The sequence below is a fragment of the Zootoca vivipara genome, chromosome 5, assembly GCF_965207765.1.
Source record: "Zootoca vivipara chromosome 5, rZooViv2.hap1.1, whole genome shotgun sequence".
Taxonomy (NCBI): domain Eukaryota; kingdom Metazoa; phylum Chordata; class Lepidosauria; order Squamata; family Lacertidae; genus Zootoca; species Zootoca vivipara.
In genome coordinates, this window is record NC_142588.1 from 75,337,734 (window position 1) to 75,364,249 (window position 26,516).

Here is a 26,516-nt window from a genome sequence, read left to right on the forward strand (position 1 = left end):
TATGAAAAAGACTAGCATATAGGCATTTAATAAAGACACATGGGTTGATAAAATATTCCAAAAGAAACTCAAAAAAATCTTTGCATCACTGAAACAGCTACTCAGTGTACAGTTCATGTACACTTAAGCTCCACTGGAATGAAAGAGCCTATTGCAAGCCCCAGTCTCAAAGCTACATTATTTGTCTAGGTTAGAGACTAAATCCTGCTCCCATTCCAAAGCCAATTGCTGGTATTTAGAGTATCAACCTAGGTCTCTAGGCATGTGCAGCTGTAGCTTCTGGATCATCAAATATGATTTCCCACCCTATGGCCCATAGATGAATAGGAGTACGTATGTTTAGAAAGATCTAAACATCAAGCATTTATTTAAAATGTGACAATGTTTTTGACAGAGCGGCCCTCGTACATCTCTTTGGGGTGATGACTTTGGTTGTTTCACTCTCAGCAGCATGCCCTTACTAGTAACTCCAGAATGTAAATAAAAGGCTAATGGACAAATAGGGTGCTTCTAGCTACTAACGCGAATCACTTTTCTTAAAGTGGCAATTCCACAGTTAGCAGAAAAACAGTGTAAACACCAGAAGAATTTGGGGGGGGATCAGTTTGTGTTCAGTTTCATCCAGCTTTTTACCCGACAATTACAGTCCTCAAGAAACAGCGTCATACATGCAGAATACAACTATGCAGTACTGGCAACTAGATAAACAGCTACTTTATACAGTTGGCTGCCATACACAGCTGCTATGAACTACCGATACTAAAGATGAAATTCCAAGATGCCCAAAGATAAACTGTCAACAATGAACTGGTAGAGCTGCCATCTCTTCAGCGGCCAAAAGGAACAGTGTTAACTGTATTCTTCGCTCTGGAAACGGGGGGCAGAGTTTCTGGCAGTTTGATTCTCCTGTGTTGTGATTAAGTCTATAATGGCTGTCAGCAGTGCAGTGTCTGTTGATTTAGTATTGTTCCAGTCCACAGGGTGTGGGTTTTCTATTTTCTCTTGTAGAAGGTCATCCAATTCTTTTTTCAAATCCTGCGGATAAAAGGATGTTGGTTCAGAAAGAAACCAAGAGCAGAAAGTTTTGAAAGTCATTCTTTTTTTCTGTAGTGTCAAAAACTTAATACATACTTGGAAATGAAATGTTCCACTCTTTCATTATTCTGCGTTTTGCTAAGAATGTACGTCAAAACTCTTGGAAATTTAACTAGCTCTTTTCTGTCCAATTAAATGTAACTTACTTTAGGTAAGGCTTTATCTGCTTCGAGTTATTCAAGAACTGTACTGTATAAGGCACTTTGAAACAAAGTAAGTTTCTCATAAGGATAAAAAAGAATTGCCTAAGGAGTCAATGGGTTGTATCCAACTAAGTTATACGCAGAGGAAGCCCACTGAAACTAATGGAAGGAAATTAGCGTTGTCCCTTAATTTCAATGCATCTGCTTTAATAATGAATTTGGATACAACCCAATGTCTTTGAAAGAATCCCATTTTCAAGCTGAAATAATAGTTGAAGTTGTGTTTTAGTTAAACTGCATATTTTAACATCTTGTTCAAATTAACAACTCCACTCTTGATAGCACTTTTTAACAGCAACAATAAAAACAGCTGATATAGGCCAAGAAAAGACTAATGTGAAAAAATGAGATAAAACACAATAAAAAGGCAATTATTTTTGAACATCAATCAGATAAGTTCAGTGTTAATTTAACATAAGGTGGTTGGTATTTGATAAATAAGTGAAATGTTATAGTTTTTAAGATCCTATTGTACTTCTTCCCCAACCCCTTTCAGAAAAAAGCTATCCATCTGGCATTAAAATCTGGTGCTGATTGTACTTCATCTATCTCAAGGTACAGGTGGGGGATTGAATGAACAGTGCTTATCTAAACATTGATTCACTCTGATTACTCCACTTTAAGTGCCTTTTTTCTGAAAACAGATCTGGTGGAGCAGGAAAATCTCACATAGAAATAAATGCAGTATCTCCCTGTTGATTAATTCCTCCCATCCCCCAACTAGGAAGGAAAGAGAGAGCATTTGACATGAAATCCTAAAATGACAGTTCTCTCCAGAATGAAATGCCTGAAAAGGACTGATGCCTGAAAAGATCTTTCAAGTTTATACTTTATAGGAAATTACAACACAGCAATCTAAGCAGACATTAACTTCTTTTTTAAAAAAATGTTTTTGTAACACCATACTATATCAGCTGTTCCAGGAGCATGACAGTTGTTTGTGTAGAATAAAATCTGAAAATGAAATGGGCAGCCCACTCACCTTCACTAGCTGTGCTATTCTTGCTGGAGACTGAAAAACAATCCACTCATCCACAGCGATTGTATCCTGATCTTTGTCCTTCTGAATAGAAATATCTCCCCCAAAGAACAAAAGGCAGTATGGAGAGACTTCTGTGCAATCGTACAGGTATATCTGTAACAAGGAATGCATATAAACTATGTTACCACTTTCAAAATAGGGCACGAGAATGTTCTAGTGCATACTGAAAATAGGATCTCAAGTTACTTTTAAACTTGTGTGTAGTTCCCCTGAAAGTGAAATATTAATAATGTGGCGATCGCTGGAAAACACTTCAGGTTCAAGGTTTTGCGAAGCCAAGACAATTACCAGTATTATTTTTTTAATTGTGAAAGGTTTCACTCCCACAGTTAGTTGCATTACATACAAACAAGTGCTGAGCAAATATTTGCTGTTCTTTCTTGACTAGAAACAAGAGTAGTCATATGGCATAACTAAAATATGTGATATCCCTAGGCCTGTCAAAAAACCAAAACAAAACTACACCCTTTTGCATTCCATGGGCTGTGCTTCTCAATGTGCTCTCCTCCCAGCCGTAAGATCATAAGGAGAAGCATGGAGGACATGAGAATCTAAATAATTCCACTCTGAGCAGCAGGCATCAGGAGGGAGAAGGGAGAGCACAGAACAGGACTGAACCATTAAAAGCTACTGATATTGCCATCTCTCAACCAGGAATTTCAAGGCCCCTTGTAAAGTGCAGTGGTAACTGCAGTGAGTGGGGCTGCGCACAGACCAGACTAGTTAAGCTAACTAAGACTGTAATTGCTTCAACAGAACAGACTGTGGAGAGACTTAAAATGCACCCACATTTATGCTTAAAAGAATACAAAATAAATTTCCACTTACGCTGCTTGTCCTCATCTTCAAATGGTAAACAAGCCAGTTGTAATGGAATTCTGTCTCTTCAACATTGACAGACTTGGGATGAATGTTAACCGTTCCATCTGTTTTAGTGGAAACTTTAACCCTTAAGAAACAGACAAATCACTTATAATTCAGCTACAAAGGAACAACATATACATACGTTCAAAGATTTAAGATAACTGCCCTTCAAAAAGAGATGTAATGTGCCATTAGGGCTATCACCAGTTAAAAGACTCGTTTCTAAATTAGACATTACTGCATGATATTTAGACAAGAACTGAAAGCAAAAACAAGAAAGATCTTAAGCATCTATACTTCTTAAAAAAGTTCCACTTCAAAACCAGACTACAGTATTAGATTACTTTAAAGATTTGTGTTATATTAATTAAAGAATAATAAAGTATCAGTTCAACTTCATTGCAATTTGTGTGCTCTATTCTCTTTTTCATTCTGAGCAAGAGGATATTGCTTGCATAAAGGATAATCCCAGTGATGGGAAAAGCAAAAATATACAGTCCTATCTATGATACTATCCTCATTTCAATTTCTCTTTTGAAACCAAACACATTTTCAAAACAAGAGGAAAATAAGTGTTTGATATATGAAAAGCTATTTTCTACCATTATTATTGACTTATCTAGCCTAGGGCTGAGCATCAAAGCAAAATATAATCAATTCATTTTTGCTAGCCACCTACCAAATAAAACACAGATTGTGGAGACCGGATGAAGAGAACTCTGCATGTTCAGTCTTAATTACAGGTAGGTAGCCGTGTTGGTCTGGGTCGAAGTAAAATGAAAAAAATCCTTCAGTAGCACCTTAAAGACCAACTAAGTTTTTATTTTGGTATGAGCTTTTGTGTGCATGCACACTTCTTCAGATCTGAAGAAGTGTGCATGCACACGAAAGCTCATACCAAAATAAAAACTTAGTTGGTCTTTAAGGTGCTACTGAAGGAATTTTTTCATTTTGTTCAGTCTTAAATTTTTATTTGTGGCTCCACCTAGTGGCAAAACTATGCTATTACATTTTGCTCAATTCAAATACAGTGGAACCTCGGTTTATGAACACCTCGGTTTACGAATTTTCGGTTTACGAATGCCGCGGACCCATCTGGAACGGATTAATTCACTTTCCATTACTTTCAATGGGAAAGTTCGCTTCAGTTTATGAACGCTTCAGTTTATGAACAGACTTCGGGAACCAATTACACCCTTGCTTCAGGTTAAGTACATTTCAGGTTGAGTACTCCGCGGACCCGTCTAGAACGGATTAATCCACTTTCCATTACTTTCAATGGGAAAGTTCGCTTCAGTTTATGAACGCTTCAGTTTAAGTACTCCGCGGACCATCTGGAACAGATTAATCCACTTTCCATTACTTTCAATGGGAAAGTTCGCTTCAGTTTATGAACGCTTCAGTTTATGAACAGACTTCCGGAACCAATTGTGTTCATAAACCGAGGTACCACTGTAGGAACAAGCAATCTGCATACTGGTTATTGTGCTAAGCATGACTTACAGAAAGGACCACTATTTCAGACACAATGGACTCTTCTAGCAAAAAGAGCAGTGTAAAAAATAATAAATTAAGTTATTAATAAATAAATTTGTGGTTCTCACTTGGGATGATCTCCACAAAATTACTGTTCATGTGGAGCTCCAGGATCCCAAAACTAACCCAAGTATCACCTGCCGTTGTCTCACCGGGGGGGGGGGGTCACATGCTCCCCCAGAACTCAAGTATTCCTAGACTGGATAGTTAGCAACACAAACAAAAACAATATATTCCTGCCTTCTTCCAACTACATAGAAACCCTTGTTTAATATATTCACACTCACATTCTTGGTAAAAGAGCAAGCAGAAGAAAAGCCTTACATTTTTCTCTTTTTGCTGAAGTTTGCTCGGATCTTTGCAACCTTTGGATATAAGCCAGCACAAATAACAGCTTTGAGTAGCTTCTCATTGTCTGGAAGAGAAAAACAGCCAAGTGAATCACGATTCACAAAGGGAGAATTCAAAGCGTATCTGGCGTACTGCTCCTCTTCAGAATTTACCTGAGTTAGTGTTGGATTTGGGGTCTCTGGGGCTTCTACTATTCACAAACCCAGCTGCAAGGAGATGTTCAGCAAACTGCCCTTTCATGTTACGCAGCATCTAGAGAACAGCATGAATCGATCAATTTGTTCTTACAGATAATGTCAAACTAAATCTGTTTCAAAAGTGTACATTTTCTTGCTAGAGACAAACAACTATTACCTGCAGAGTATTTGAAGAAAGAAAATACTCCCAGCAATAATCCTTCTCACACCTGAAGCCACGTCGCTGGGCTTCTTCCCAACCCTGAAAGCACAATTATTATTATTATTATTATTATTATTATTATTATTATTATTATTATTTAGTATAGGTCCTTTCAAAGGAAAACTGTAACTGAATTGAATCGGATGTTTATACCTTCCTGATTTGAATGCCAGATGGAATCAGAAAGCATTTTATAGAATATAGTAAAGAAGTGAAATATGAAGTGTCACAGTAAGAGTGACCTAAAAAAAAGACTATGGAGTGCATTCATTCCTTTCACAGAACTGTATTAAGCCAAAACATCCAGATTAGAACTAATTCAGCAGCTAAAAGGAAGCTACCATTCATATCACTCCCTTATTCCACTATGTGTAAAGGGAAAAGCTCTAGAACAGCAATAATTAATACTGGTCTCCAAAACAAGAGGAAGAAACACTTCATGAACTGCAAGTTGTAGGAGATACAGGATTAAAATTAGACCTATATATTAAAATTGTTTAGACCAAATCACAGCAGAAAGCAATGAAACTTGGAATAAAAAGCTAACCTACTATTAATACCCTCCTAGTGGTGCATCAGGTAAACTGCTAGCATATTTGCAAAGCTAAATTGGATGGAGGGGGGAGGAGTGTTGAGATTCCTGAATTGCAGGAGGTTGGACTTAAGATGACCCTCAGGGTCCTTTCAAACTATACAATTCCATTATTCTATGATCTCCATACTAAATGCATACTTGGGTTTTTTACCAGTTTGTCACCACTACTAGTAAAACTAGTATGGACCGTAAAGATTTCATCTCTGTGCAATGTGAGCTGTTTATGCTAATATTTGAATCCTCTTTATATTATTTATTTAATAAACTATGTTCCCCCTGTGAATCCACCATGTGTCAACTAGAACAGTGCTTCCCAAACTCCACCCTGTCGTGGACAACTTGAAAATTGCTAAGGGTCTTGGCAGACCATTTAACGACTTCTCTGCCTTTTGCAACAATTGTAATTCCATAGAATTCAAATTGTAATGCAATAGAATACAATATAATAAATAAAAGCAGCAATGAAAATGCCATGAAAATGACTATTCCATGCAATGGGTGTGCTGTCTCACATCTTCAGACACAAATACCCAGGAATGCTAGGGAACCACCATGAAGCTTGCAGACCACTGCTGGTCAATGGATCACGTATCTACCTTGAAAGCATTCACAATGGTGAGGTGATCACTTTTGGAACTCTTTGACAGTTCCTTTCTTCTTGCGTCTGCTACTTTTTCTTTACCCTTAAGAGAAAAACACACAAAGTTGGACTAATCTGTGTATTAAAAAGAAGAAAGAAAGAAATACTCAGGAGATATACCCAAGTGCAATTTGCTGTAAGACTAAAACATAGCACATTGCAAGAGGGGATCTTTCTGAAATCAAAGGCTTCATCTTCATCTTTTCAGAACAAAAATTACTTTTAAAGCTCTCGATAAATACTTTACCAAGGGAATGACAAAAGGGTCCTTGAAGCTGAGGCTGGCAGCAATAGTGAGAACAGGATCTAAGCAACAGAATAAAGCTCCAAAGAGAATCATTTTTCCTATGTGCGGCTCCACTGGTAATCGCGCCAAATGGACTCCAAGGGGAGTCAATTCTTCTTGCCTATCCAAGGCATTCTGTTAAAGGGAAGGCACAAAAAAGGAAGAACATAAACAATGAAAAAGAGTATCAGCATTTGGTTGAAATCCATGTTAAAGAAGCCTAAATTCTGTGCCTTAAGTTTTAAGGTACAGTGAAATTTAGTTTCACATTTATTTAGAATAGCACAACCTGCTTACATAATTACAATTTTCAGCAATAAGGTTGGAACAGCAGAAAAGAGTAGTGTATGTACTGGAATAAACAGGGATGAGGAGAACTGTGAGCAATAATCATGAAGAGAACTCAGATAGATATCCAGGGTGAGGGTGCTGAAACCCCATCCACTGTTAGAATCTCGCTCAGCAAAATGCTTGCTTTAAAAGTACCCAGATGCCATGTCCTACTGCAAATTAATGAACGTACACACAAATTAGCAAATCATCAAGACACAAAATTCTGAGCACCAGAATTTCTTGTTCCAACAGGTTTTTAGGAATTGACTGCTTTTAATTAAAGGGCTGGTGCCGTGATGTTTTTAATGTAATTATTGGTATGTTTTAAACAGTTTTTATGTATGTATATAGTTTTAATTCTGTAAATTTTTACTTATATTTAAATATTGATTTTTCTGTTTTAGCAGTTTTTCTTTTTATCTGTAAGCTGCCTTGAGTCCCATCAGGGAAGAGTCCCATCAGGGAATAATAATAATAATAGGTGATTTTTACTGTTGTTCTCAAAGCTTATTTGAATTTTAATAAAATACCAACTGAACAACTGCAGCAAAATGGCATGCACTGCCCATTGTGATTTAACCAGTGTAAAAATTCATTATCTTATTCCATTTCAATGTCCTGGTTTTTCTAGTTACATCTGTCATTATAAAAATTATAAAAATTTCCAAGTCAAAACTAGATATTATTTGATTTGCGTGAAGTTCAATTTTAAATTGCACTAAGATTTAAACTACACTTCTTAGTACAAAAAGAAGTTTATTAAATTAAGATACTAAAATCATGTATAAAGCTTAGACAATATCAACAGTAAACATTTGTAATTGCTCAGTTTTATGAATGATTTCTAAATACCATGAATGAACATTCTCAAGCCTGAACAAGTTGTGAACTGCCCCGAGTTCTATGGAAGAAGGGTGCTATACAAATTTGTTACATAAAATAAAATATTAGTACAGGAAATAAACAAAAAATTACCAGCTGCATGAGATTTTTTATGGATAACAACACAGCATCACGTGATGGTGGATCCATCAGTTTGCTCAGAAAATGGGCAATTCCTCCAAGCTTTAAGATCTGAAAGAAAACAAAGGTCATCCTTGTTTATAAACTCAAATTAAATTGCAAAACACCTTCAGAATTATATCAATCAAATGCTTTCCCGCTGACTCATTTTTTAAAGGCATGAACAGTTAGGAACAGAACTTTCAATAGCATTCCACAGAAAAGAGACTCCTATTGCTAATTATTATTATTACTACTACTACCTTTTATTATTAATTAGCATTATTATTTCATTTTACGCATCACTTCCAATGAAGCTTCTCTAAGCAATTTCAAAATGTAATAATAAATTCATATACAGGACAACTTCACGTATACAATTTCAAATCAGTTGCAGATAAAAACACGGACATAAATGTCCACTTAAAAGACATGTTGAAAAATAAGTTTTCAACTGATGCTGAAAAGACAAGAGATGGTGTCCATTTGATATGTTAAGGAGTTAGTCATACCTCATGTTACGTCTGCTTCATGTTGTTTTTTCAGGCTGCGCCCTGTGGCGACCCGGAAGTACCGGAAAGGGCTACTTCCGGGTTTCACCGCTCGCACATGTGCAGTAGCACTAAATTGCGCTTCACGCATGTGCACAAGCAGCAAATTGCACCACGCACATGCGCAGATATGGCACTTCAGATTCCAGACTTTTCACATTGTGAACTGGACTCCGGAATGGATCCCGTTCGCAACAGGAGGTACCACTGTAGTTCCAAAGGGTAGATACTACTAACACTCAAAGCCAAATTACAGCACTATGCAGAGCACAGAGATTGGTTGGGAATAGAAAGAATGAGACAATATTTGTATGGGGAGCCACCACCTTGAACTTAGCCTGGTAGCTTATTGGTAACCAGTGCAATTCTTACAACAGCAGCATGATACGATGCTAATATTGTGCCCCAACGAGCGGTTAAGCCACCACATTCTGTACTACTTGCAGCTTCTGGGTCATAATAATAATTGTAATAATAATCTGGCTGGGTTTCCCCAGCCACTCTAGGCAGCTCCCAACAGAATATTAAAAACACGCTAAAACAGCATACATTAAAAACTTCCCTAAACAGGGTTGCCTGTTCAAGGGCAGCCCCATATACAGTGGCTCTCTTGATTCAGATGTTACAGAGAACAGGGTATCATCAACATACTCATGACATCTCACCCCAAATTTCCTAAGAACTGTTCCCAATGGCTTCAGGTAGATGTTAAACAGCATTGGAAACAAGATGGTACTTTGCAGCACCCTTCTGAACTAGCAAGTTTTGCACTTGTAACATACAAGATTGACACCAATCCTCATTGAGATCATTCCACAGCCTCAAGGCAGTTGCAGCAAGAGCTTTGCTCGTTTCATACAAGAGAAGCACATGGACAAAAGTGCAACCTGCTGAACTGCAGGGCTCATATGGCAATGTAGATCCATTGCTAGATATGGAAGAGAAGCCTCTTTCATGAGCTCAGAATCCCATCTGCCACAGATGGAAATAGAAACCACAAAAGTAATATAATCTGGATCAATACTACTTGAGGAAATCTTCATGTTTGATGCAAAATCCTTTAGCAGAAAGGCTACCCTAACAGGTATGTATTACCTTGATTTGCAAACAAAGTTCTTCCAAAGGTGTCCTCAGGATTTCTGGCAACTGATAATCGTCTAACAAACTGGCACGCAGACCATTGTACAAGTGGTAGCAGTTACCAGGCTGGACTCTGGAGGAAGTTAAATATTTTGACACTGTAGTAAAAGCTGCTCAGCAGTATACCTTTTATGAAAAACTTGCAATGAAAGAATGATTAGCTTAAGTGCTGACCCTATGGCTCAGTGTACCATCAAGAAGCAATTATAAAGAAAAGCAATAATCTAGGGCAGTGTTTCTCAACCAGTGTGCCTCCAGATGTTTTGGGACTACAACTCCCATCATCCCTAGCTAGCAAGACCAGTGGTCAGGAATGATGGGAGTTGTAGTCCCAAAACATCTGGAGGCACACTGGTTGAGAAACACTGATCTAGGACAGGGGTGGGGAACCCCAGACATAGGCACAAAATGAAACCCTCCAGACTTCTTAATATGGCCCTCAAGAGTTTCCCCAAGCTACACCACTCATCAGCACTACTATGCCCCTTGAGTGCTTTTGCCTGGCTGGAATGAATCCCTTTAAGATTTCTGTGCCTAGACAGAGGTGTGTGTGTGTGTGTGTGTGTGTGCGCGCGCACGCATGTGCAAAAGCCTCTGGCTCCTGCATGGCTGAAATGTAGCCTACTGTTCGAAGGTAAGAGTCATGGTTACTGCTCCACCCTTTTTGGCTCTGGCCAAAATTGCCACGGGCATGAAACCCTGGAAGGGAACTCATCCCTTGAGCTAAAGAATGTTCGCCATATCTGATCTAGGACAGCAACAAAATGAAGGAAATGTTACCAAATCAACACCAGCTTCTTTTTATATATGGCACAGGGAATAATAAATACAATTATTGTGTGGGCAAGGATAATGTATCTACCTGCCAGTCTGACATATGTCAACAGAAAACTAAGGACAACAATGCACTCCCCTTTGCTCAGTATGAGACAATAACCTTATAAGATGGGATTGCACCAAATCTGCAATGCAGTGAAAGTTTACGCCTGATTGGTCTCACACAGGATAGAACGGCAACTGTTGAGTGAAGCAACTTTATGCAGCCAAACACATGCACCTATTACACCTAGTTAAAGAGATTTAATGGGTTTTTTCTGTATTCACCAATGCACTTGAACACCACAAGTTCTAGGCAAATTCATTTCCAAGTGATTATGTGGGAAGATATTAAGTACTTCCACAGTTAGTGGGAGTATTTTTCAGGTAGCGATACTGTGGAGTGAGGAAAACATTTCAAGGATAGTGATGCTGAACTTTCTTTTTATCTGCTTACTATCTGGTAAGTAGATAATATCTAGAGAAATGCACTGAGTAAAAAATGCTAAGAGGGCAATCTACAAGACATGATTTATTTATACATTTACATTAACTCTCCATAAATTATTTGTGCTCAAGAGCCCAACCCCCACTCACACGGCATCTCCACATAGGGAGCGAGGAAATCGGGCTACAAGACCTATAGGTATCATCTAGGCACATGTGCTGTGCCTATAGTCTTATGTCTTTAGGTTTTATTTGAAGGAGTTCAACAAATACAAACAATGCAAATGTCAAGATAGTGAAGATTTTTTCCCCTACATATTTTTAGAATGTAATAGAGAGATTGTGCTGCTGAACTACTTTAACTTCTAAAACTAAGTTTAAATCCCTGAAGAACAGTCGTGTTGGACTATGAAAGTAAAAAAAGAATCCCAAGAAATTCCTGTAACTGCTTAAAGCAGGCATCCCCAAACTTTGGCCTTCCAGATGTTTTGGACTACAATTCCCATCATCCCTGACCACTGGTCCTCTTAGCTAGGGATCATGGGAGTTGTAAGCCAAAACATCTGGAGGGCTGCAGTTTGGGGATGCCTGGCTTAAAGGCTAATAGAAGTATTCTAGTATGAAGTTTTGCAGGTTAGAGCCTATTTTAATCAAAGGTTTGATGATACAAGAGGATGCTCCAATCTATTAATGCTCCAATCTAAAATGCATTGGGTTCCACCATACCACTCTGAGTATTCAATCTATAAAAATAAGATATCAAAGGGAGGGCAAAAAACAAAACAAAAAACTAAGCCAGCAAATAAAGTCACTAAAGGAAAAGCTTCAGATTAATTGAGAAAGTCAGCAAAGTGAGGGGGAAAGTTAATGTCTTTAAAGTAAACTTTAAATAATGAATTTACTATTACTATTATTATTAAATATTTGAAAATGTTCATTATTGCAATAGCCAAGGTTTTCCTGCTTCTGTCCATTCTGTTACAATAGATGACTCTTACCTTCCTGCTCTACCTTTCCTCTGCTTAGCGTTTGCTTTGCTAACCCACTCTGCAGCCATCGTGCTAATGTTGTTCTGTGTATCAAAGTTAGTTTCCTTTATCTTTCCTCCATCTATAACGTATACCACATCGTCTATGGTGATGCTGCAGAAATAGGATGCAAGAAGAAATGGTAAGCTTTTGTACATCAAATAGAGACAATTTGCATTGATTATGTCCATCTGTAAAAGAACTTGCCCCTTACGAAACATGCAAATTGTCCTAGGTGACTATGTAATCAATCGTAATGAACAGAGACTACCACTTGCTAGAGTTTTGATATTTCTTACATAACAAGCACACATCCACAAAGGAGTGAAGTCTGCAAGAAAACCAAAAAGCTAAAAATGCTCAGACTGAAGCAAGACTTTAACTGAACATATCAGAAGCGAAGACTGTCGGCAGACACGCTTATGTTATTTATTTTACAGATTCATAAACCAGTTCTCAGCCACAAACTACTAAAGTAGTGTGCAAAAAGTTAAAAGGAGGTAAAATACACAAAAAACAACTCTAACAATAAACCAATTTTTACACTGATACAATTAATAGCACATAAGATGACCGGGTCATACTTAAGGGGAAATCTTTTTAAACAACGTCGTCAGCAGCCATCTAAACATCAAGACAGCAGGCACCTGTCTAACTTCAGTTATAGTACTAGCTACATAAAAAACATTAAGCGTGCTAATCTGGAAATAAATTCTATTTTTAAGCAAGCGTGTTTTGGGTTGGAGCCTCAGGATAATCAGCTGTAAGCATGCTTAATGGAAACTGTTAGGCCCTGGGTTTTACCAACAAGCAATCCAGTCTAGGCAGCACTCCTGTCTAATTCCCAACCTGTCAGTGTAATAGATATTGAGGTGGGAAGAGTCTGAAGCATAGGAGAGGGGTGGCACTCTGCACAAGGCCTGGGTCATAACTTCTTTTGCCTAGCTTCATGTGCACTCTTGTAGGGATGAGGGTCAGTTGAGACACCTAACTTATTCCACAGGCCATCAGATATTGCTTAATGCTGAAGCCAATTTATAAAAGCCGAAAAGGAACTGTTGATTGTATTGTAAACAGTTTTTCTTAATGAATGCAGCTCCCCCTGCAGCTCCAAGACAGGAAATGCCAAAGTTTCAAGGCAAGGCTTTGCTGTTCCTCCTCCTCTCTTGAGGCTCAGTCAGCTTCCTGTCTAAACTCTAAGCACAACTTCTTATGATCTCTTGCTCTGCACTGAGCCATTTCCCACCCCCCCTAATTTTGTCTCCCCTCCACTTTCCATACCTGCTTGTATTTTCTGTTATTCTTCCTCTCCAAAAAGTAAAAAGCAAAAACATTGTTTACCTCGGCCTTTATCCCCCCCCCTTCTTTCAATCCAGGAAGATTGAAAACTGTTTCCCTTTCAAGGAAAAGGGGGGGGGGACATTGCAGGCATTGTGCTTTAATCTGCCAGCGTTCAAAAAGTGCCAGCGTTCAAAAAGAAACTCCACAGATTAATTGGGCAGCACTCACGAGACCTCTGACATTCATGAGATAATGTGTTGCTTTCCCTTGTACAGTATATCCATTCTACTTTAAATTTCCACATTAAACTATCTGATGAATCCAAAGTGAAAAAGCAGCTTTACTGTAAATATTTTTAATTTATTTTATTGCTCGTTCCACTACATAAAGGAATTAAACATTTTTATTTACACTTTTAATTTACACTTGCCAACAAGTTAATTTCAAGCATTTCAAGCATTGCTAGAAGCATAAACAAAGACTTACCTAGTCTCAGCAATGTTGGTAGCAATTACAATTTTACGGACTCCAGGGGGGGTCCTTTTAAAAACCTAAAGAAAAAGAAAAACAAAATCAGAAAGGGGGAAAGTGTTTGTTCCAGACATTTCATTCTCATCATAAAATTTGTTTACTTAATTTAATTTCTTTCAATCAAAACATGCACATACATACACTCACCACTAAATTTAAGCACCAGAGCAACTAAGCATTAATGGATAATTGAAACCATTTTATTAAAGTATTATTACAACAGCAATCCAAGAAGGAAACAGTTATTTGGAATAAAGGATATGATCTCTTGAAAAGCTTGTGGATTGAAGCGTCCCATGTTTTAACAGGCATGGCACAGCCCAGTTGAGACATTGTGTTCTATATCATAGGGAGTGGCTGGGGAAACCCAGCCAGATGGGACGACTAGAAATATATTATTATTATTATTATTACACTCTGGTCCCAATTTCCAAGGACATGGGGATTCCACAATATGAAAAATTTATTCCTTCCTTGCTGCTCAACAAGACTGAAATCAGTTTTTTAATGTTTCTGAAAATAATTAAATATAATTGGGCAACAAATAAACATATGCGCTTGAATTCAGAGAAACAGGGGAAAGTGGGGAGGATGGAATATGACCTCCCTGCCTCCTTCATCCTAGTGGTAAGGTAAAGGGACCCCTGACCATTAGGTCCACTCGTGACCGACTCTGAGGTTGCGGTGCTCATCTCGCGTTATTGGCCGAGGGAGCCGGCGTACAGCTTCCAGGTCATGTGGCCAACATGACAAAGCCGCTTCGGGCGAACCAGAGCAGCACATGGAAACACCATTTACCTTCCCGCTGTAATGGTACCTATTTATCTACTTGCACTTTGACATGCTTTCGAACCGCTAGGTTGGCAGGAGCTGGGACCGAGCAACAGGAGATCACCCCGTCGTGGGGATTCGAACCGCCGACCTTCTGATCGGCAAGCCCTAGGCTCTATGGTTTAACACACAGTGCCACCCCAAATACTTCACTAAAGGGTTATGAGGTATGGGGTGGTGGCTGAAAATCAGAGGCATATTTGTTGCCAGAAGATCCGCCAGCATTTCTCTGGACCCAACCAAGTAAGTTATGTGTAGGCACAGCTGCTGCAGTCATTCTACTTTAGTTTAAAAAACTGAATACAGATTTAGAATACTCTATTACCAAATGCATGCATTTTCTGTTATGGGAAAGATGTATTAAAATAATGACCACTGTCAATCATAAAACGTACCTGGGTCTGGTTAACAGTAGGCATCAAGGAATGCAGAGGTATAATAACGAACCTATCTGAAAAATAAAATCAGCATTATGGTACTACTCTAGGTAAAATTCCATTTGAAAGAAAAACTGAAAATCTAGAGAAATTTAAGAATATAAATGAGGTAGGAATAATGAACCATTTTCTTCAAGAAGCCACAGATTCTCATTACAAATAATATTTTTGAAAGCACTAGTTAATAATTTATTCATTTTATTCTGCCAATAAAATTCATAACCTTTCTATATTTTGCCATAAATATTGCCTTGTAGCATTAAACTGAATAAGTCTTTGAGGTCAGCAGCTTGTTAAGTATAATTTAAATTAAACCTTTGAATATTTTAAATTTATTGCTAGAATCATTAACGGTGATCCATTTGATTCACCCAAATAAACTCATCTGCTCTCAAAGCAAATACAAAGCTCAACATCCTTGAAACATTTGTTCCACAGTGGTTATGTTTGTGCAATGTCATCATGCGAAACCACATTAAGGATGGAGACTGCTATCCTTGACATTTAACAGTAACCAAATTATTTTTTTTGAGTTAGGGGGGCTTACCAGCCAACACTGTAACTGACATGCCACCCCACATGCTATCACTTACTGCTCACCTCAGTGGCTGTTGGGATGCCAGTTCAACCATTGCACTGCATTGCATTAAAGACAGACAGCAGGAATTCTGGTTCTAGCAGTCATGTAAAGGAGAAAGATGCTGGGCAATGGCAACAGGAAGAGGGGCAGAGGCTCAGAATGGCAGCTAGAGAAGTTCAGTAGGCTTTAGAGACAGAGAACCCTGCCCTCCAAGTGTTACAGAAGCATATTGACAGTGCTAATTTAACTGCTCATCCTAATTTAAGATTATTTAATGTAGGCCAACATCCATTTGAAAAGGGTAGCTGAATTCTGAACTTTTCTGTCAACTTGCATATGCTTAGGACGGTGAACATCAACACCTATGTTGGCACAATGTACAATCTATGAAGCTGTGTTGATAGTGCTGCCAAAAGGTGCTGGGAAGGTTTGGGTAATAGTTTGTAAAGAAAACCCCTAGTTCGCAGCAGATTATTTTAAGAAAATCAAAGAAGATGATTTACCTGACTTAAACATAACTTGAGACATCAGAAGGTCATTTAGAGTGCTAATGTTGTCCCATCCAGGAAGAAATACAAGTATTGCACCATCCTGCATGAACACAGGTACATGGAGAAATCGATTATCCAACATGGATGCAAAGTTCAACCAATAAAGCACACACCACGGCCAAGTTAAGACATGTTGTTACGCCACAATTTAGGAAGTTTGGATCCCGCTCACAACTTTAGTTTGTTTCACCTAATGTTGATTTGTGCCCCCTCCACAGGGTCCCACCTCCTCTTTGAATAGTCAGCTTATTTACAAAGTGAGTGGTGCAATCAGTATGTTGCCTGGTAGGATGAGGAGGGTACAGAGGTCTGTGAAAATGCCAGCAAGAAACTCTTAGCTGCACAAGTAGTTTTGTTTGAGTCTCACATCCGTGCACTCAGATTGGTGGCAGGGAAGGGACAACACAACGAATTAACACAACGAGTTAAACCAGGGTACTGAACTTGGATGCAATGGCAGACTACAGTTAACATAATCCAAGATCCATGCACCAATTTTAAACCATGGGGTTTCAGAGCATGATTTGTTAGCCAAAAACAAGCCATGATTACCCCACTGGGGCAGATTCAGATGTGCAAGCAAACCAGGGGTTAAATATTGTATCCAATTCAACCTGTAAACTGTATTTTTGGTATTTCTAAAACCTTGCAATTGCAAATTGTGAAAACACATTCTTAATATTATTTGCAATTTGAAAATTATATGCAGCAGAAACACTTGATTCTGAATTACCTTTGCCCCCATGTACCACTACTGCCACTATCACAATTTTTCAGGGAGTAGAGCAAAGCACCAAAATACCATTGATACACTTACAGTGTTAAATAAAATGGGATTAAGCTAGAACTAAGAACTTAGTACAAATATTCTAGTCCCTGAAATGTTTGCTTGGGAGCAAGAGACATTGAAATACCCTGTTGAAGCCAAAGGATGTGTGATTTGGTTCTGAAAAACATTTACTCAATTGTTTCTCTAAAATTAGTGCAGTACAGTACTGACTTTAACATACAAGCACAGAAAAACATTTGTAGCTGTTGTCTTTGCTTGTTTGTCAACAGAGTAATTAAAATTCCAGTCTACTCTTGAATTTCTATTTTAAAAAGACAGTGAAAACAACTTTATGTATTAGTATTAGTATTAACACATACAGGGAGAAGAACTATATATTAATCCCTGTGATTTCATATGCCTCACATCACAAGTGCAGAGTTGCCTAGAAAAATTCCAAGAAAACAATAACCTACAAAATAATTTTCCTCTATAATAATTGCGTAGAGCCAACACCAACTTATATTCTGTTTTTTAATTATGATGACCATGAGTCAAATTTAAGCCTACTTAAGTTCCATTTATTTTAGTAAGGGTCAAGGTTAAGTAAGTGCTTAAGTCTCTTCTCTTGAAATCTAGCAGATTTAGAATCAATTAAGTTTAATTAGGTTGCACCTCATCTAATTAAGAAGAGGAAATAATTTAAAAAGTGAAGTCATATTTAGCCAAGTTGAAACTCACCTCTTCTTCAAGACAAATGTATCTGATCAGTGCTGCAATCAAATCAAGGTCAACTTTCTCATCATCCATCATTCCCAATGCATCAATTGTACTTTCTGAATACCTAGTACAAATAAAAAGCATTATTTATGTGCTATAGTTAATTTCAGCACAAGTACACAGGCTCTTATTTTATACAAATAGCAAAAAATAGCAAAAAAGGAGACTGGTAAAAATAAACACAGATCTACAGAAGAAACTGCTGAAAGAACACAGCAGAACAAAGTGAATCCTATTTGCTTTTACACACAGCACAAATCTCAGTCTCTCTTAAAAAAAGCAACTGCATGTTTATTCAGAAATTCTACTGTAATAATAGTAATATATTTATATATCACCCACCCATCTGGCTGGGTTGCCCCAGCCACTCTGTGCGGCTTCTAGCAAATTAAAACATCAAATATGGTTTGCTCCCTAGAAAGTGCTAGGATTGCAGTCATAAAGTGTCTGTCACATATGTAACAAAAATATGAAAGTTGTACAAAAGTGAAAAATAACCCTACCGCCCTCTCAGCTGCTTCAAATAATCTGGCCACTGCTCATGATAAAGTTCTTCTTTTTCTTCCTTTTCTGGCCTGCTTATGTGCCCCTGCATAAACCTCTTTTTCCAATGTGGTCTGCGATCCGTATTTTCTGGAATGTATCTTCAAAAATAAATATAGCATTCATTAATGTTTGCATATTAAGTAAAAAATATTTTTTAATCATTCTAAATATATCAATATAGCCTTCATATTGGGAGAAGACAGGGATCATTATACGTCCAAACTCTGAGTTTTGGTGTCACAATGAAAAAAGGAATTACGGTAAGAGGCATCAACTTCACACTAACCGTAGCTTCTCAATTACATCTTCCAAAAGGTACTCCTTGACAGGAAAGGTGAATCCAGGAATATGGATCATAGGACAACTGTCTGTATAAAAAGGGGGAAATAAATATTGCATCACCTACATTTTAGCAAACTGCATCATGCTTGAAAACAAGATACAAGACACCACTTACAGAATAGCTAAAAGCATGAGTTTATACAAAATGAAACATTTTTTAAAATGCTATTGTTATAGTAATCAAAAAAAGCTAATTAGGTTGCTTTTAGTCTACTAGAAAGACCAAAGTGGTTTAGAATTTTAGGGAAGCTTTTAATGTTTGATTCTATTTTTAATATTCTGTTGGGAGCCGCCCAGTGTGGCTGGGGAAACCCAACAAGATGGGTGGGGGTATAATTACTTAATTAATATTGAATGGTGCTCAATAGTGCCTTGGCATGAACCCAAGTGTTCAAAATGCTGCCAAAGATATTGGTCACTGAAGTTGCAAAGTAAAATGTTTATTGCACACGGAACGTGATACTTCACCGGACAAAACGACTCTGGCAAAGAATAGTTATACCACAATATGTGTGTGTCTTTTAAAGTGTCATAGAACTATTACATGAAAATGCCAAGTATTCATTCAGCATTTCATTTCATGCAGAGATAAATTTAAAAAATAAAACAGCATATATTTTTATTTATTTTCAGAAGTATGGGCAACTCCACACATCTGCACAATTGCGCACATGCACGGTACCTGAAACCTGGAAGTGGTGGAAGTGAGCTGGAAAGTCCTCCTGACTCGTGAGGAGACTCTCCCCAGAGCCTGAAGAGGACATCCTCTTTGAGCTCCGGGGAGGGTCTCCTCATGAGTTGGCGCTGCAGTGGGGCTTTATTGATGCTGCTCAGCCTCCCTGCCTAACAGCTGACAAGTGGGAAAGCAGCGGCAGCCTGCAATGTAACCCTCACATAAGGAGGAAGACACCTGTATTTTGTTATACTATGATGCTTCCAGCATTCATAGCAAAATACAGGGGGTTATTTCACTTGTAAAAATGTAATTATTTCACGCACCAAAATAGTCTGAGAACTTCTCGGCATTCAGCGTAGCACTCATCAATATGACTTTCAAGTCGAGTCGTACACTTAGCAGATCTTTGATTATGGTCATTAAAACATCTGATTGGAGATTTCTCTCATGGATTTCATCAAGGATTACATGACTAACACTGGCCAACTCCCTACAACAAAAGAAGTACAGAACTGATAACCCCCCATGTTTATAAGAAACAAAATGTTAATGAGCAGATATGAAATAAATGGAAATAATGAGTACAGCAAATACAACTATTAGCAGCAGCTAATAAAGCTTTGAGGAAATGCATTCAAAATTTTCTTTTGAAACAGAGAAACACTTACTTATCTGACTGGAGCCACTGTAGGACAATTCCTGTTGTGCAGTACAAAATTGAGCCTTGTTTCCTTGGCAACCGGCTGAAAGATAGCCATTAAAAACAATACTTCAGTTCCTCTTGATATTGCATTTGAAAAAGCCAGAAGATACTTTTAAGTGTTATAATGCAGTCAGTACACCTTCAGCTGCACTCACTTACTAAGATTCAAGCAGGTTGTGCAAAATGAAAATAAAAGCTGCAGTTCTATACACACTTATTTGAAAGTAAGCTTAGTTGAAGTGAACTGGACTTCTGAGAAAGCAGGCATAGTTTAGCTTCATGGTACGCTCAGCATGCAGCCAGCAAACAGAATGTCTAGGGTATGACTCAACAATGCTTAATTAACGCATTTTAAAAGTTGTTGCTAATCCAAACAGCAAACACAAATGCCACTGTTTATAAATAATTTAAAAAATGGATATACTGTGCTATATTAGAAAGAAAAAAACTTATTTTGATGAATTGGAAGAACCGCAAAAAGATTCCATTGAGCACATGGATTGATAATATGGGCAGATTAGCTACGCATGAACGAATTGCATGTCGACGCAAAATAAGAAGGGATAAATATGAAGAAATCTGGAAAGAATATTTTTAAGTGATAAAGTGGATAGTGGTGGGAAGTAGAGGAAGGAGAGAGAGGAGGGAAAATATTGTTTTTTTTATAAAAAAGGTGTAGTCATAGGTATATCAGTGTATTCAAATTTGAATTGTCAAATTGTGTTATTACTGTTATTATGGTTTTTGTTGTAAGTGTCTTTTGTGGTTGATGTTTGTATTGAAAAATCGATAATAATATTATTTTAAAAAAATGTCACCAAAAGTTACATTGTGCATCTTTGGAAGGAGAACCCCCTAGGTAAGCAACAGCACAGCAGAACTATACAGCTTTGCTGCACCAACATGAGTTCTATATCCACAATGTCTGTGCAAAGACATTCTTCAAGTATAAAAACTAACAAGAAAATGCTCATGTACCTTTCAAGCCGAATTTGATATCCTGTACTCTTTCCATTACCACATACTTCAGCCCTTTCTGCCGCAACCCTCTCTGCTACCTTAACATTAAAGAAAATCTGTTAATGTTTTCTTCTTTGTAAATATGGTTACTTTATCCCAGAATAGATTTAAATGTCACTTACAGAGATAGCACTGATCCTTCTAGGCTGAGTACATACAATCCTGCAGGAAGACCCCTTCCCTCGCTCAATATAGTCATCCAAGATGAACTGAGTAACTTGAGTTGTCTTTCCGCAGCCAGTCTCCCCACTTATAACAGTTACCCGACTGCTATTTATGATGTTGACAAGCTCCTATTAAAAACAAAAACAAAAAGATGAAACACACAGTGATCACTCTGTTGTGTGGAGATATGCTTCCATGCCCTCATTCAATTATGCACTGAACATTATCCACTTTAAAAAATACACCAGGGACTGAAATTGTTTAATGGTGTTTCTCTACACAGTAGAACACATGAACATTTTCCACTAAATTCTCGTTACCTTTTAACATTTCATTAAATATTTTTCTTTTCCAAATCTTAATGCTCATCTGAGTTAAGACAAAAGGGCTCATACAGTGGTACCTCAACTTACAAATGACCCGACAACCGAATTATTCGATTTACAAATGGGGGTAATGGCCGCGCACTTACGAATGTCTCGACATCTGGGGGGGGAAACCACGGCAGTTTTAGATGGCATTTTTCGACTTACGAATTTTTCGACTTACGAAGGTGCCTTCGGAACGGATTAAATTCGTAAGTCGAGGCACCACTGTATTCAAGGTATGTATTTACCTTTCTCATTCCATAAGAAGGTAGCTTCTCACGAAATCTCTGTAAAGTAAAAAAAGAGAAGAAAATAGAGTATATTTATAATAGATATTATAATATACTTACAAAATTGGTTAGCAAGTTGAATATGATTAGTGATGCTGTTGAGCTATGAACTCAAGCACCAATCTCTTTTTTTTAAAAAGCATGTTAATGTTACATCTAAGATGCTGAGAACCACATATATTAATAATAAATGTATTCAGCTGCAACACAACATTAACGCTTGCCTTTTCCACTAAAAGGGGAAGAGGAACAAGAACCATATCAACATCTGACTGTGTTCCTAAGCAAGTTATTTGAGGAAAGTCAGGTTTTTTAAAGTTCCTGTGCCTCTCACTGCAGTAAAGATAAAAATGTAATGAAAATACTATTTATTTATTTATTTATTGGGGGGGGGGGATGATTAGCTGCCCTTCATCAAAATATTCCAAGGCAGTGTACAAAAATATATATGGTTCATCTTCATATCCTAAATATGAAGCTGATGCAGAGCTCTTGACAGGAAGCCCATATGACTGGGCTGCCCATTATACCAAATAATGTAATTCAGATCACACTGATTACAGTATATTAATCATCTTGGCTACTAGGTGAAATACAGCATAGAAAAACAGCTCAGGGTTTCCACATAGATCAATTCATAAATGATATCTATAATTTCTAGCTAAAAGGATTTATGCAAACTTCTATTGAGGTAGATACAATTAGAGATCTAGCATAGTACAAATGGGAATACATTACTGCAATAGAGCTTCATCTTCCCCTCCTGCCCTCAACATGCCCCAAAATCTTCTCTGGAGGCTACCTGCATTTCAATATATCTGGAATCAGTTTTTTTCTTTTTCAATTCTTCTTTAAGTTGCTCATCTAAATCAACATCGGGTTTATTTTCTTCTAAGAGATATGCTGAATCTTGATCAAGGAATGTTTTTTCCAATATTGGTCTAGTTCTTTTGGGTGCCCTCTCAACAACAGGTTTTTCCACAACAGGCTTTGGTTTTGGAGGGGTCTCCTTTGTGTACCTGGAAAAAGTGTGATTAAGCATAAGTCTTCCAGCTCTAAGAAACACACATCAGTAGATAAATTTGGTATTTATAGTTTTGATCTACAGTCCTGTGTCCAGCTATGAGTAAGTAAGTGATCTCATCCTGTAAACAACATAGGTGGCAGCTGGCAAGCAGATAGCTCAATCCGTAAAGCATGAGACTCTTGATTTCAGGGTTGTGCGTTTGAGCCCCATGTTGAGCAAAAGATCCATGCGTTGCAGGAGGTTGGACTAGATGACCCTAGTGGTCCCTTCCAACTCTACAATTCTATGATTAGAACTCACTGCTCTGCTTGCTTGGATTTTCCTCCCACACCACACTGATATTTTGCCACAGTACTATCCCAATTATAAGAGGCCACAAAGTTGCAAGGCAAAACAAACAAAAACCTGAGATGAAAGTAGCTCAATAAATGTCACTAACTACAGGCAACCCCCGATTTGTGCAGGGGGTGCATTCCAGGTCATTGTGAAATTGTGTGCAACTGAAACACCCTGCAAACGATCCACTCCACCCCTGCCCCACCTTTTAGTGATGTCTTTTATTACATTTTCGGGATACTTCCAGTTTTGGCGCTGTGCACATACTGCTTGCGCCTAAAATGGGGGTTGCCTGTATTTTAGTCATTATTCTTCCCAACGACCAATATTTGCCAATTTACTGTTGTGATGTGATGTGGGGTTCTATAAGAATATTAAGTACGTAAACAAATGAAACTGAATACAAATCACTACAGTATAGTGTTTGATAACTATTTTATAATGCAAACTACCCTTCAGTTGGTTTGTATACTGCTAACATACTACTAACATTTGACCTGAAACAAAAATTATTATTACCCTTCTTCATCAGACCACCAAGACATGGCTTCTTGTTCTTTTTCATTTTTGCTCTGGACAGTGTTCAGCAACTGTACAATCTGTTCTTCTCTGCGCTCATCCATACGCACCACAGCTCTCTATATATGGAAAGAACAATGGATTTTAACAAAATCTTAAAGTAGAACATACTCCTTGCTCAAAAATCTTGCTGCAATTATTTCAATGACTGACACTCCTCAATATTGTAAAAGGAACAGGACTACATATTCTAAATACTAAGGATAATACTTAGATAAATACTAAGGATTACTACTATACTTTAAATTTAATGCTTCTGTACAAAGTTGAGAAAGTCTTCAGGACATCACTCATGCAGCAATGGATACAACCCTTGATAAGATTACTGCAATGCCCTCTATAGGGGACTTCCCTTGCTCTTGACTAAGAAACTTCTACCATTGGGGGTGGGGTGCACGCATTTGACAGATAGAATGGGATACTGGATGTTCAACATCCCCCAACTTGTGAAAAATGGGGTGAGATTCGCCGCCTTGAGCTAGTCACTGACAAGAAAAGACTGGGCAGAACAGTTGTCTTTCTGCTGGGAGCCTGCCCTGCTTCTTTCAACCGGGCTTGGGGTAGGGCCTGACATAAAGGACACTCCTGACATAAAGGAGTGCTTCTGCTGCTGCTGGGCAGAGAGGGCTCCGTTTTTGTTTTTAAAATAGCTTTTGTTTTTATATATGTCATTTTAAATTGTGATTGATATTAATGTTGTATTCTTAGTTTTAGATTTTATGAATTATGTGGAAATTGTTTTCCATTTGGTTGTGTACTTTCTGATGGGTTTTATTTAGTTTATAACTTTTGTTATGTTGGTAATTACGGTATGAAAATCTAGTCATGCTGTAAGCCGCCTTGAGCATTGTTTTAACTATGGAAAGGCGGCATATAAATATTCTGATGATGATGATGATGATGATATTTCCCCAGCCCGCTCAGGAAGAACGAGACAGGCAGGCGCGCTGCACCAGCGTTCAAAGGGCCTCTTGGATGTGGCCACCTTCAAAAGGAGCGGGCCGACAGGTAAATTCCTCAAGAACGAAGGGCTTCATCGGAGGCCTCTTCTCTCAAGATCCACGCCCCTCAGGGGTCCCAAAACGACACCTCCTCGGGGCGCAAACGACGGGCAGGCAGCGCTCGGCCGGCCACCCTGAAACCACCCCCCTCACCCACCTGCTGCCTCTCGGCCTCTTTGCTCTTCTCGCCCTGCCGCCGCGCGTACCACAGGCCAATCTCGCGGCCCTTCAGGTGCGGAGGGGGTCGGCCCCGACCGCCGCCGCCGCCGCCACCTCTTCCGCCGCCTCCCGCTCCGCCGCGGCCAGAGGACGATGACGACGACTGCGAAGCACGGGGCCCGCCCCCGCGGCCCCAATCCCGACGGTGCTCGTAGCTCATCTTGCTGCCGCCGCCGCCGCCGCCTCCAGGTACTGAGAATCTCCCGAGCCGGCAGACGCGAAGATGGAACCGGAACCGGAATCCGCGAGAGCCTCTCGAGCCGGCCCGGCCGAATCTTAATCACTTCCGTTCTGACTGACGCGCAGGCGCGGACGTGGATTGAGGCTCTTTCCCTAAGTCTCTCTCTCTTGCCCCGCCCCCTTCCCTTCCCCTCCTCTACCTCTGGAAGAGGAGGGGAAGGGAAGGGAAGGGGGCGCTCAGGGGAAGGGAGGCGCTCAGGGGCGCGCTTCCCTTTCGGGGGAGGAGGGGGAGGAGGAGCGCGTGCGTGAAACGGCGGCCGCGGGGCCAACGGTCGCAACGGTCGCCTCGCGCGGCCAGTCAACGTTCTAGAACTGTGTTTCGCTTTGTGCGGGCGGCGTCGTCGTCCCGCTCGCCGTCTGTTCCTTCGGTCCCACCCGGGGCGGCTGGACTCGTCAGTGCACCGTGAAGCCTCACAGAGCGAACGTTTCAAGGCAGCAGCTGAAAACACAGCAAATAACAATGCAGGTTTACTTCCAGCTCCTGACTGAGGTGGGCACTTCTTGCTTGACAGCTGCCTGCAGCCAGTGCCGGATTTACGTATAAGCTAAACAAGCTGTAGCTTAAGGTCCCGCTCCCTTGGGTGCCCCAAAAAAATTCAAAGGAAAAAAAACGATGTACATTTCCAAAATATAAGATAAAAAACACTATTAATATACTTCTTAATAGTATTTCACTATTAGTATACTAATTCATTGTATTTCAGTTCAACCATTCCTTTGATAAAATACATATTTTGTTATGTGCAAATGGCTTAAGATAACTATTAGGCCCATAAATTACCATATAGCATATATTCAACAGAAAAAACAGCTACAATTTGTTGTTGACAAAGGACAGCTGGACATATTGTTGTTGTTTAGTCGTGTCCGACTCTTCGTAACCCCATGGACCATAGCATGAGCATGCCAGGCACTC

General features: G+C 38.9%; 1 protein-coding gene across 1 annotated transcript; it reads right to left on the bottom strand.

The window, feature by feature from the left end:
* Nucleotides 1-25,653, bottom strand: DHX36 (DEAH-box helicase 36). The gene is made up of 25 exons (XM_035134043.3): nucleotides 25,299-25,653; nucleotides 24,081-24,199; nucleotides 23,001-23,217; nucleotides 22,157-22,195; nucleotides 21,498-21,668; nucleotides 21,334-21,413; nucleotides 20,321-20,395; nucleotides 19,976-20,142; nucleotides 18,921-19,002; nucleotides 18,592-18,732; nucleotides 18,050-18,152; nucleotides 16,492-16,579; nucleotides 15,367-15,422; nucleotides 14,096-14,160; nucleotides 12,299-12,442; nucleotides 9,993-10,110; nucleotides 8,320-8,418; nucleotides 6,973-7,146; nucleotides 6,682-6,768; nucleotides 5,446-5,529; nucleotides 5,244-5,343; nucleotides 5,065-5,155; nucleotides 3,169-3,289; nucleotides 2,281-2,433; nucleotides 1-1,035 (listed from the first exon to the last, which is right to left on the bottom strand). The coding sequence occupies exons 1-25, from the start codon at nucleotides 25,518-25,520 to the stop codon at nucleotides 850-852; spliced, it is 2,982 nt and encodes a 993-aa protein (XP_034989934.1). The 5' UTR covers nucleotides 25,521-25,653; the 3' UTR covers nucleotides 1-849.
* Between the last annotated feature and the right edge of the window lie 863 nt (nucleotides 25,654-26,516).